At 50.6% G+C, this 13,255-nt stretch overlaps 1 protein-coding gene across 1 annotated transcript in view; it reads right to left on the bottom strand.

The window, feature by feature from the left end:
• Positions 1–13,255, bottom strand: part of LOC125696381 (SREBF chaperone) — a 49,288-nt gene that overhangs the window by 23,485 nt on the left and 12,548 nt on the right. The window contains exons 3-5 of the mRNA XM_048951907.1: positions 5,815–5,944; positions 4,584–4,741; positions 592–812 (exon numbers count right to left, since the gene is read on the bottom strand). Of these exons, the coding sequence (XP_048807864.1) occupies positions 592–812; positions 4,584–4,741; positions 5,815–5,944 (509 nt within the window). The remainder of the gene's footprint in view (positions 1–591; positions 813–4,583; positions 4,742–5,814; positions 5,945–13,255) is intronic.

Here is a 13,255-nt window from a genome sequence, read left to right as displayed (position 1 = left end):
TCCATGCTGAACAAGCCCAGCTCCCTCAGCCTGTCTTTGTAGGGAGGTGCTGCAGCCCTCTGAGCATCTCTGTGGCTCCTCTGCACCCTCTCCAACAGCTCCCTGTCTTCCTTGTGCTGGGGGCTCCAGACCTGGACGCAGCACTGCAGATGGGGACACATGAGGGCAGAGCAGAGAGGGACAATCACCTCCCTGTCCCTGCTGCCTCCCCTCTGCTGATGCAGCCCAGGACACCATTGGCTTTCTGGGCTTTGTGCACACACTGCTGGCTCACATTCGGGACCCCCAGGACCCTCTCAGCCAGGCTGCCCTCAAGGAGCTCTTCTCCCAGTCTGTATAAGTGTCTGGGATTACTCCAACCCAAGTAAGGGGGTTCACTGAGTGGAATGATCTGCTTTCCACAAATAAAGAAAGGACTTCAAACATGGGTATGAAGCAAGCGATGAAATATATCTGGTAGCTTCATTCTGGATGTTGTGAGTAACAAAATACCACAAAATTTGGTAATAGCAGCAATCTAATAGCAAGGACAAAACAGCAGTGCAAGTTGCAGGCATCTCTGACAGCTTCTTTGGCACTTCAGCCTCTTACCTTTGAGAGTAGCTGACGTCTGCAGAGTCTTTGGTTCATGCTGGTGGATGGTTTTGATGATGTCTGGGTCAGCATTGAATCGCTCTCGATCATTCTGCCAGAAGTTCCCTGGAGACAGCAGCAGACAGCCGTGTTCAGGGAGCAGATTGTGCAGCTTCTTGAGGCCAGGAAGAAGGTCTGTTACCTGAAGGCAAACCTCCTCCAGGCTTTTGACACCAGAGCTGAAATGTGGACAAAGATCAGACACGGCTGCGTAAGGTGCAGCTCTCACAAGCAAAAGGCAAAACCTCTGTGATGAACAACCCAAGGACTTGCACTGCCTTGTCTAATGACCAAGGATCAAGAGCCCTGGGCCACGGACCAGGAGCTCACTGTGACAGGAGTGCAATCTGCAGAACCTCATTATCATTGCTCTGCATACTCTCTGGCCTCATAGCTTTCCCTGCTCACCCATCCGAGATGCCACAGCTTTCAGTTCCACATTTAAGGCACTGCTCTTCGAGCCACAGAGAAATTGGCTCCCTGAAATTCCTCCTCAAAGACCTTAAACTGCTCCAGTTCCTTGCACATCTGTTGAATGGGGCACTGCACAGGAATGCCTATTAGCCTGCCTGAGGTGGGTAAGACTTCTCTGAAAACACACAAAGGATTCAATATCTGCTGCTGTGCAAATTGTTTTCAGCACTGCTCTGTGCTCACGGGTTAGCAAATGCCTTACAGGTTTGGATATGAATGGAGCTGTAAGACCAAAACCTGGTGTGACGTGGAACCTGGGGTTGTGACACAGACACATAACCCTTATCCTGCAGTAATTCAGGAGAGACTCAGCTTGGGCTTCCAACAGCACCTGACTGGGAGGGCTCAGTTACAACCTATCAGCACAACGTTTGGCCAGACAAGCCAGAGCTGCTGATCCAGAAGAGAACACCTCCCTCAACACCATAAGGGCCATCAGTGGTGTTTGCACAGAAGAGGCTATTTAACAAAGGCCAATTTAAGGCTCTGGAGAACAACCCTGCCTGGCTCCAGCCCAAGGATAACAGAGGAAAGTGCTCTAGAAGACAAATCAGTCAGAGTCCTGTTTTGAAATGCTTTCCCTTGAGGGCTTTTTACACAAGGAGAACACATGGAACCAACAGTGATCAAGCTATGGCTTTGCAAACAACCCTTCCAGAATCCATATCCCATCAGTGCAGGGCAGGAAAAGCCACAGCTGTCAAATTAACATCAGACAATACTGTGCTTGTGTGTAAGAACAGAAACTTTCCAAGAGAGAATCCAAAAGAACTGATGCAGTGATGCCTTTTGCACTGGCACAGGTTGCCCAAGGAGGCTGTGGATGCCCCATCCCTGCAGGCATTCAAGGCCAGGCTGGATGTGGCTCTGGGCAGCCTGGGCTGCTGGTTGGTGACCTGCACACAGCAGGGGTTGGAGCTGGATGAGCATTGAGCTCCTTTGCAACCCAGGCCGTTCTATGATTCAGAAGGAAGAAGACTGTTGTTCTATATTAAGGCTTTAATTAACTCTGAAACATAACGGAGACAACAGTTCACACTGCACACAAGCCTGTGAGTTTTCCTTTAGGAAGTGAATGCATCTGGCCCCTGTGCCCAGCACTGTAGGTGCAGAGATCAATGCCAAGAATAACGAAAATAGAATCACTTTGTGTTTCCTATCCAGTTCTCAACGTCCTGCTGCTGCTTCTGTCCCACCTCGTGTGTCAGTATCAAAGAATGCTTTATTTCCTAGCAAGAAAATGATCTGTGCTTAACTTTGATACTGATAAAAACAGCTGGTGAGGAGGAAATGGACAATGGGTTCTGAGGTCATTTCAGGATGTATCTCAAAGCTTCTGGAAATCCCCAGCCTGCCACCAAATGGGAGCCCTCATCCCAAGGCTCAGGTCCAAAGGCCTAAGCCACTGCCTTGTCTTCTGTGCGAGGCTGGTTCTGCCCCCATCTGCCTCATGGCTCACCAAGGGCAGCACACAAAGGGGAGATAACGAGCAGACAGTGCACACAGCAGGAGGAAGTTTCTGACTTGTAACTGGCAGCTACATAAAGATTGCTATCTAAAATTATACATATGATAGAGATGGAGATGAACTGGAAACAGAAAGAACGCCAAGGCAGAAGCAAAGAGCTCTATATTTAACAGCATGAGTGGCATTTCTAAATAGCATCAGAGAGAAAGCAGACAGCTAACTGACACGGATTGGTTCTTAAAAGAGGACAAACCATCAGGTAGAGTGGTAAAGTGAATGCTCAGAAAGGAAGCGATGGAGAATGCTGCCAGGGAAATGTGTAATGAACAAAGAGTACGTGATCACCAGCCATATGAATTAGAGGACAAAGAATGAAGGAAGCCAGGAGATGATCAAAGACTCCAAGCTCACCACACTGCCTGCTCTCACCGTCATTATTCTCATTGAGCTTAGAAGGAAAAGTCAGGAAGCCTCTCTGCCCTTAGAAAGCAAACCTAGTCAAGAACTTGACAGCAAATAAGAACTCGTAACTCAGAGGAAAACATTTTACAAGAAAAAGAGGCAAATTAACAGGTATGAAATGTATTAAAGAATCACAGCATCACAGAATGGTTGGGTTGGAAGGGAGCTCAAGGATCACGAAGCTCCAACCCCCCACCAATGCAGGGCCACCAACCTCCCCATTTCACAGCAGCCCAGGCTGCCCAGGGCCCCATCCAACCTGGCCTCCAACACCTCCACGGATGGACGGGGCATCACAGCCTCTCTGGGCAGCTGTTCCAGCACCTCACCACCCTCTCAGTGAAAAACTTCCCCCTGACACCTACAGAAAATGCTTTGGTTCATAGGAAAGACAGAAGCTGGCACAAAGACTGTAACGTAGTTTAGAACAAAGTTAACAGGAAAGCAGCCGTGGGGCTGCTGAAAGGGGAGCCAGTGGTGGAGGTTGGAGGAAGCAGAGTGGGACTTTTCACAGGCAGCTCAGAACCAAAGTTGTTCCGTGCTTTTACTGCTAACCTTGGAGCAAGATACACAAACATTTGTGAAGGACACCAAATAAAGGTGCACTGCTAGCACAGAGGGGAACAGAATGTCTGAAGTGGGCAATGCAAGGGCTGGGTTACGTTTAATCTCATTTCTCTTGGCAGTACAAAATCCCCATGCACTTGGAGGACTAAAATGAGTTTCTGCTGTATTTCCAGCTCATCAGCTGGAAATGAGAGAATGGTGGACAGGGAGATGCCAACCAACCACCCGGCCAACACGCAATGCTGATGTGACCAACCAGGGCTGCAACCTAACTGCATTCAGAAAAGGGACTTCCAGGGAAAATAAGGAACAAATGAGACTTCATTGACAACTCCTGTGCATGCAGTCCTCATCTCCTGTGTTCAGGGAAGAAACATTGAGAAGAATGTGTGGGGAAAAGCAACCAATGCAACCAAGTGAAACCAGAGCCACCTTCCCAGTGTGAGCCACAAGTTTCCTATGCCTAGTTTAACAACCAGGGATTTGGGTTGGGGAGAATGAGTTTTCCCTGCAAATATCAGAGCTATTTTTGCACAAATGCTGTGTCAGGAGAAAAACAAGCAGGTATAAACTGGCCCTGAACACAGATGAAGTGGAAAGCCAGGAGGAAGATCCTGATCATGTGAAATTGTAGAAGAGTTTCACAATAGACACGGTGGCATCAAGTGAACTTGCTTTAATACACATCTTGCATGCTTATGGAAAGGATTATATGGCACTGATATCTGCTACAGGAGGAGTAACCTTGAAGGACCATTGCTGACCTCTCATCCTAAGGCTGTAAGCAGAGGGCTCCTGCCATTTAGCACAGGCTGAAGGTCAGCACAAAAGCTGCAGGACTGCTGTGCCATCCCTCATGGGCAGCCATTTTGAGAATCAAACAAATTCAAAGCTGATGATCAGACTCAACGGGCCACAACTGAGAAGAGGGCTGTGTGCAGTCCTGCCTTTCACACCAGCCTTCCCAAGCAGTGCTTACCTGTCTCTCAGGGCATGGTTCCGAATCTCTTCCACCAGCTGGAAGACGCGGGACAGCGGCGAACGAAAGACATCCACAGCAAGGAAGTTCTTCTGCCACGGGGAGACAGTGGCTTTCACAAAGATCTGCTGGATGTAGGCCACAGGAGCACCCACGTACTGCAGGGAAACCAGAGGGAGAATGGGAGCACACGGTGAGCAGGAAGCTGCTGAGCAGAATCAGATCACAGCCTGGCAAGCTTTCAGGAAGGGGTTTGCCAGACTTTATTTTGCTCTCCCAAATTAGAGGGGAAACACAGCAGTAGCAACCTATTATCAACTTGAGTCATTCGCATGAGAAAAAAGCTCTCTGTTGCACCAGGAAGGGTACAAGAAGGTAAATGATATCGATTACAATAAGAACATGCACGGAGAGAGTAGAGAGAGAAATAGTAAGCCAATGGGCAACTTCCCCTTTACACAGTTTGGAATGAAAAAGAACAACACGGGTTGCAAAGAATCATTTCAGAACGGCTTCCTGATGTACTGGATCAGGTTATCAGCCCTGTTGGAAAGCATCAGGGTTGCTCCTTGTTCATGCCAAAGAAACATTCATTCCTCATCCTGAACATCAGAATCTCAGCCCAGTTTATCTCTGTGGTTTGTACCACTCAACTGGCTGCTGCTCTGGGCTGCACGCCTTCCTATGGCATGAGGAAACGGGGCCCAGCCGTCCCAGAACTCATCATTAAGTTGCCCTAAAACAAAGCTATCCATGTCAACCTTGCAGAACAAGGCCTCACACAGCATTTCAGAGCTTTCAACTCTTCCAAATTCCTAGCATGCTTTTGTTTTTTTTTCCTTTTAGAATCACAGAATGGTTGGGTTGGAAGGGACCTCAAGGATCACGAAGCTCCAACCCCCCACCAATGCAGGGCCACCAACCTCCCCATTGCACAGCAGCCCAGGCTGCCCAGGGCCCCATCCAACCTGGCCTCCAACACCTCCACGGATGGACGGGGCATCACAGCCTCTCTGGGCAGCCTGGAGTAAGAATAACTCTTATTCTTCCAGACTAAGACTGTAATCAGATAAAACCACTGGTGTCACAGCCTGACCTCAGCAACCACACAAAGCAACCCGAACCAAAGCACACTGTCCATGGATCAGCACAGATCTGCAGGCAGGGCAGCTACCCCAGCACAGCAGGGCTGTCTTGCTGCTGCCCCACGCAGCCCCCCACACACACTCACCCAGTCAGGGCGCTCGCTGGGATCTCCCTGCTGTGAGCCCACATCTGGGGAGGGTGGAAAGTAATCCTTCACTGGGGTGCTGAACTCCACAGGTCCTGTTCCAGGTAAGGGCAGCTTGAGCAGCGGGTAGCTGTGGTTAAGACACAAGTGAGAAACATTGTCATTTGGGGTGGTTGGTTGGTTGGTTTTTTCAAGCCAGGCTTTTAAACAGTCTCCCAGAAGAGCTCAAAGGGCAGAATAACAGGAGCCCACCCCAGCTTACACCCATCTCTGCAGGACAGAAGAGACAGACACAATATAACAGTGCTTCAGCTCTTGTGGGAATAGTTTTACACATCTCTCCAACACACAGGAGAGGTTCTCTCCCTTGGAAAGGGACAGGCAAGAATCCTGGGAGGATAAAAGGAAAGTTGGTAGTGCTGGGAACAGCTGTGTCTGCTATTCCACAGCCTGCACAAAATCATCACATCACAGAACAGCCTGGGTTGCAAAGCAGCACGATGCTCATCCAGCTCCAAGCCCTGCTGTGTGCAGGTCGCCAACCAGCAGCCCAGGCTGCCCAGAGCCACATCCAGCCTGGCCTTGAATGCCTGCAGGGATGGGGCATCCACAGCCTCCTTGGGCAACCTGTGCCAGTGCCTCACCACCCTGTGGGTGAAAAATGAGATCATTTATTGTATTTAGATGGCTCCTATCCTGACCTAGCAGCAATCAGCTAACAGTACAGCGAGGCAGCATTTATCTTCTTTCTCCTTTGCCGCTGCAATCCTCAGATCAGTACAGCACAATAAATACCTGAAACTATTTGAAAGTTGAAATACTGAGGTTTCAGAGAGTTATTACCTTTAGTTTCTCCACCATTTCTGATAAAAAGCAGAATTTAGCTCTGGAGAGTCTCTAAAGTCATTAAAACCATCCGAGAATGGAACTGATGGAAAAAGCAAGCCTGCTGCTCGCCAGGGATCGTCCAACCACCGCAGTGGTGCACAAAGCAGAGCTCAGAGCTTCCAGGGCTTTGTGACTCTGCTGCTCCTGCCCTTTTGTGTGAGATGCGTGTCAACCTATCAGGCCTCGAACTCCTGGCACATCTTTCAGCATAGCCAAGCTTTTCTGGCAGCGCTGTTGGCATAAATATAAAGGCCTTGGGATTGTTTCCACGCAGTGCTCTGCTGGCTCTGTTAGGGATTAGCTTGCATCATCAAAGGCCGTGGAGCGGATAAGCAGCAGCTAAAGATAAGGCTTCAGACTGAACAACAAAAGCTGAAAAAGAGTAATGGAATCAAAAGCAAAGCTTGTCAGATTTGCTATTTTATTAGCCTGACAAAACCACAGCATCTAATTATTATCGTTCCATTGTGCAATGGAAAAGAAGAGGAAAAAAATGAAATAAAATGATGTGATAATGCATCAGAGGCGAAAATGCCCAACAAAAGCCCCAATCTGGAGATGTAGCACAGCCTCTTTTCCTTTCCCAAGCAGAAATCAGTTTTGGCCCTTTTAAAAGACAACTGCTTGTCACAGCTGAAAGCAGAGGCTGCAGAGATACACAGAGCAAGCACTGCGTGTCTGAGCCAGGCTATGACAGTTGTCAATTAGAATAGAGAAGATGAGATACACAAAGCTGAATAGCTCAATAGGTGACCGTGCTGACAGGTCCTGCTGATGCTGTCAGATAACAGAACCGAGCAGAGCCTGGTGGTGCAACTCAAGAGAAGCTCCAGCACCCAGAAGGTGGTGAGAACTATTTTGTATAAAGATGAAAACAATTAAAAGGGGCACAATGAGCTCCTGGGAGGATGCCTGACCTGGGGAAGAAGCCTCCTGTGGATTCTCCATCACTGGAGATGCTCGGAAGCCAAGCAGACAGGCTCTAAGCCTGACCCCAAGCTCAGCCCTGCTGCAAGTAGGGACCTTGTGCACTGCAGGACCCACATGGATCAGAGATCTGAGGGCTCTGCTGCAGCCTCCTGCTGAAACCAAGCCCAGCAAGAGCATTTTGCTCAGGGCCATGCCATCAGGCTACATATATCTCCAAGGACCGGGGTCCTACAGCTTCTCTGGGCATCTATTCTGATAACTGACTGCTCTCTTAACTAACAGATCTTCCCTTACATCCACACCACATGTCTCTTACCCACTGCTGTGGGCAGCAGGGAGATCACCCCTGCATCTGCTTGGAACGAAGCTCTGTGGTTCCTCAGCCCCCTCCCCACCTTGATGCCCTCCTCGCTGAGCTCAGTTTGATCCATGCCAGCACAGCAATGTTTCCGAGCCCCAGCCCAGCTGCAGGACAGCAGCTGTGGCTTCACAAGGCCAAACAAGGGGAGAACTGCCCCATAGCCCTGCTGGCTGCACTCCTGCTAGCACAGCCCAGGATGCAGTTGGCTGCTCAGCTGCAGGGCCACGCTGCCCAACTCATCCTAGGCTACAAAGGTGCCTTCCAGCTCACAGAATGGCCAGGGTTGGAAGGGACCTCAAGGATCACAAAGCTCCAACCCCCCTGCCACATGCAGGGCCACCAACCACCCCATCTCATACCAGACCAGGCTGCCCAGGGCCCCATCCAATCTGGCCTTAAAATCTGGTCTGCACAGTTCCAAAGGCTTATTCTGTCCAATGCAGAACTTTGCATTTGCTTTTTCGTCTTCACTGAGCTTTCCAAGGTTCACCTCAATCTTCCCAACCTGTCCACATGTCTCCAAAAGCAGACACCACACGGATGGCTCTCCCCAACCTGGCACACTCACAATGTGGGTAGGAGCTCACTGTGCACAGAATTACGGTGTGGCTGAGCTGGGGGCACCTCAGGGTCCCTCTGGTCCCCCCCACCCCAGCATGGACCCTCAGGACAGGGTGCCCAGCCCCATGGTGAGGGGTGGGAGATCCCCAAGGGCTGCTGTCCCTGTGCAGGGCTGTGCAGCACACAGCCAAGGGATGCCTCCAGAAGCACTGAGTGAAGGTCCCTCACCCAGGTCCTTAACAGCAACGTTAAACTTTGGGGATTGGGGAGCACTTATAAGAGCTGCTGGCAGAGTTATGAAAGCAGCAACAAGACAGGAGAACGGCTGGGAAATGGCTTAAGGACCCAAATTTCCACAGCAGTCTGCAAAACAACAACCTGGTCATCAACACTGAGGGCTCTCCAGCACTGAGCACATCACAGCAAGCAGTTCTGGATTCTGCCATGCCCCCTCTGTGCTGAGGCCATGAAGTGGCATCAGAGCAAATGCAACTCGTCACAGATTGCTCGGCTGCAGCCTGTACAGAGATTTGGTGGCAATCCAGTCATTGGTTTATTTTTCTGCTGCAAAAGTTGTTTTCTGTGCAGGGGAAGAAGCCAACCACTCCCATCCTGAAGTGCAAGCCACCTCCCAGAACGCTGGGCATGGCAACTCACAGCTCCTGAAAGGCTATTTTTAAATGAACAAAGGTGAATTTCTTCTTGGTTGGTTGTTTTTCCTCATGTTACGACTCTCCTATTTGTCCACACAAATCAGAAGCACCCACAAATGCAACACAGGAAAGAGCAAACGGTGGGGGGGGGGTTTTTGGCAGGATCATTGCAACAAAACAAGGGGATGAGCAAAGGGGGAATTTTTATATGAAAAAAAAAGAACAACCAGGTCTGGAGCCACCCAGGAGCTAAGGAGCACATCCTCCTGCAGCTGCCAGGGCAGCCAACACAGCCACAGCTCCCATATGCCTCCACCCCCTGCAGGCCTGAGCTCAGTGCAATCTGAATGGAGCTCAGCTCTTCCCTGCAACTCCATGGCTTAAATTAAGTCTATGGAGCAGGATTGGTGCTGTAAGAAGAGATCCACGTGCCCCTTCCAGTGCATGTTTTGAACCCATCCCTATAGCAGGGAAGGAAGGGGAAGGCAGCATCTAACACAGCAGGTCACTCAGGCTGCCTCTTTCTCACATGAAGCAGATTTTCTCTGTCCCCTCCACAGCTCTGTGCAGGTCACACTGATGGGTTCCTCCATTTGCACCCAGGCTGCCCAGACAAGCAGAGCCATAATGCCAAGTAACACATAATCCTCTTCACCTCCCTTTAGGTCAGTGAGCCCTGGTTCTAATGCCCATCACTGCTAAAGGAGCACAGAGCAATTCAGCCAGGACTGCCTGCCTTGTGCTTACAGCCAGCACTGCAGCACAGGCACCAAGCGACCAGCACAGGGCACAGCTCTGCTCTAACAGCTTGCCACAGCACAAGCTAGGCAGCCTAGGTTGCTCATGCTGCTGTTTTGCAGCAGGGCTCAGGAACAAGACTCACATTGGGTAAGCATGCACCAAAAGCTTCTTCCTCTTGAGCCAGATGCAGCATAAATGGAGGTCCCCAACAAAGGACGGGGTGCAGGGGGGGGTATATATTTACTAAGAGCACAATAACAGCACCACAACAGGCTGCCCAGAGACACTGCGCCGTCTGGTCTTTGCAGATACTCAAGACGTGCCTGGATGCCAACCTGCTTGGGCAGGGCTTGGACTCGGTGATCTCCAGAAGGCCATTCCAACCCTTGTGATTCGGTGAATATTTGAGCATTTGTTTATGCAAAGTTTTGATGTCTGATGACAGAACACACAGGATGTGCGTGCCAGCATACGTTTACTGCAAGCTGTTTCAGTAAGACTTTAGGAGATGAGTTCTTCAATGTATTTAGCCTCAGATGCTGACATGAGTGGATCTCATCAGTGATACCTGAGACCAGCAGGCAGAAAGTGGAAAAATAACACCATGCCACCAAGAAATCCTCCAGCCTTCTATTTCAGATACCAACGTCAGCAAAAAACAGTAAAATCAAATTAAAAGCTGCTCCTGAGGTGTCAGAAGCATCCCACAGCCCCTGAACATGACAAGGACAGCAGGATGCTCCCTCTGCACTTCTTACCCCCCGTGAGAAGGGCCAGCAAGTTCCAGGATGGCGATTTCCAGCCTTCAGCTTCGCTCCTCTCACACTTCCCTGTGCTAAAGATTTGTTTGAGCACCACGGAAGGAGGTGAACACCCAACCAGAAAGCACAGGGCAAGGAGGGGAGGAAAGGGAGATCTAAAATGGGCCACAGGAAAGTTCAAAGGAAACAAAAAAAAGGATTGGTTTTGAGGAGGGCTTTTCAGATGCTCACATAAATGCACCCCAATCCTCTGCAAATGCAAAAGGAGAACAGATTGCCTGTGAGTCAGTATGGCTGAATTCAAGCACCAGCGCTTGCTAGTTGCCAAGCACAAGGTAGATTCAGGCAAAAATGTTCATCCAGCTACTTTACATATTTTCAAGACAGCTTAAAGGGCCAAGAGGGAGAGGTGCCAGGGCAGCCCGAGGCAGCTGGCAGCACCACAGAACTGCAAGCCCTACCGTTGCGTATTCCTCCTTCTCAGCATCAAAGCAGAGATCACCACCACCCCCAAACAGCCTTCTGCTGGAGAACACGAAGGAAAGCAGAGCTGCCAGCTCTTAGATAACAGAGGGTGGTGATCCACTGCCTTAAAATAGCTGCCACCTCCATTTTGCTCACTGCAGAACCAGCTTTTAAACTGTTTCACGCCTAACCCAGCTATTGCAAGGATAGGAAAATCTGAAAACCCACTGCTAATAGGAGAAATTTTGGGAAAAGGGCTCTGCCAATAGGCACAGGAAGCCAGGCCTTTGGCAGCAACAGTTCCCTGTTTAGCATTACTAAGCACATAACCAATAGCTGCCTCTGATCAAATGATGCTTGCTTTGCATCGTCTCCCACTGCCAGGGCCCTCAAAAATCTGAGCAGCACAAGTGAAGGTTGTCCCTGTCCTGCCCCCAGTTTTCTTTCTGCTGAGAGGTGCTGTTACACAGAGCTTCCATCAGGCACTCCATGGGAGGCTGTGTTCCCTGTGCCTTTGGAGCATGAAGAAGCTGTCAGCCACTCAGCTCTCTGGTTATCACACAGCACAGTGCAAGCCTCTCAGCAGAACTAAGCCTTGAAAAAAGTGCACGTCCAGATGGCTCTGGGGATATCCAGAGACTCCATCACCTACCTGGGCAGCCTGTGCCTGGGCTCCATAACCCATACAGTAAAGAAGTGCCTCTTGATGGGCTCCAGTTTGAGCCTAGTGCCTCGTCCTGGCCTCAGCACCACTGAGCAGAGCCCAGCTCCATCCCCTTGCAGCTCCTGTAGGAATTTGTGGCCATGGTGGATCTCCTGAGCCTTGCTGAGCAGCCCCAGCCCTCCCAGCACAGCTGCCCCAGGCTCTGCAGTACCTTCCCTACACAGATCACAGAGCAGCTGAAGTTAGAAGAAACCTCTGGAGATCACCTCCACAGCCTCTGGGAAGAGTCTGGCCCCATCCATCCTCCTCCTCCCCCCTTCACATCCCCCCTCAAGTCTCCTCCAAGCTGAACATTCCTCAAGAGCTGCTCCAGGCTCTCTGTCACCTCAGCAGCCCTTCACTGGATTCACTCCACTCTACACCCAGGTCTCTCTTGTACCAGGGACCCACAAGTGAACCCAGGGCTCCAAGCGAGGCCACCTCAGTGCTGCTCAGCAGAGGACCCCCTCCCTCACCCTGCTGCCACGTTGCTCCCAATGCAGCCCAGGATGCCATTGGCCTTCTTGCCCACAGACGCCCTGCTGGCTCTTGTCCCCTCGCATCCACCAGCCCTGCTCTGAACGCCGGTCAGCCCACAGCCTGTGCTGGGGCATGGGGTTGTTCCTCCTCGTCTGCAGGGCCCTTGATTTCGTCGATTCCTCTCCACCCATCTCTGCAGCTTGTTGAGATCCTTAGAAACAGCAGCACAGCACTCAGGGCCATCAGCCACCGTCCCCAGTTTTCTGTCAGCAGCAAACTTGCCAAGGAGGCTCTGCATTCACCTCCATTCCTTCACCCACATCACTGACGAAGATGTTAAACGAGACTGGACCCAGGACTGCCAGTTCTCACCTTACTGCCCTCATCTAGTCCAGGCTTCTTGAGTTCATCTATGAGGATATCATGGGATACTGTTTCAAAAACCCTGAAGGCCAGGAAGACAACATCTGCCCTCATCTCTCCATCCAGCTGCACCAAGTCAGGCTCTCTCCCATAGCTCTTATCTCTCGTACTGAGGAGCCCAGAACTGGGGCAGTACTGCAGGAGTGGCCTCACCAGAATACAATCAAACAACCCCTGACGTACTTGATAGGGACTGTGCTACCTGATCCTCCAGACCTGATCCCAACGGGAGGAACACCAGCATGGTAACCGTTGTCACAGCAGTAAGAACCAGAACTGACGCCGGATAAAGTTCAAGGAAGAGAACTGCAGGGCTCTGCCCTGGGGAGGAGCAGCTCCAACTGACCTCATTTCCTCTGCAGCACAATTTCACAAGCTTGCCTTGAATCCTAGAACGGCCTGGCCTTGAAAAGGAGCACGATGCTCATCCAGCTCCAACCCCCTGCTACGTGCAGGGTCACCAACCTCCAGACCA

The sequence above is a fragment of the Lagopus muta genome, chromosome 7 (genome assembly GCF_023343835.1).
Source record: "Lagopus muta isolate bLagMut1 chromosome 7, bLagMut1 primary, whole genome shotgun sequence".
In the NCBI taxonomy this organism is placed as follows: domain Eukaryota; kingdom Metazoa; phylum Chordata; class Aves; order Galliformes; family Phasianidae; genus Lagopus; species Lagopus muta.
This window is presented reverse-complemented; position numbering and strand designations above follow the sequence as displayed.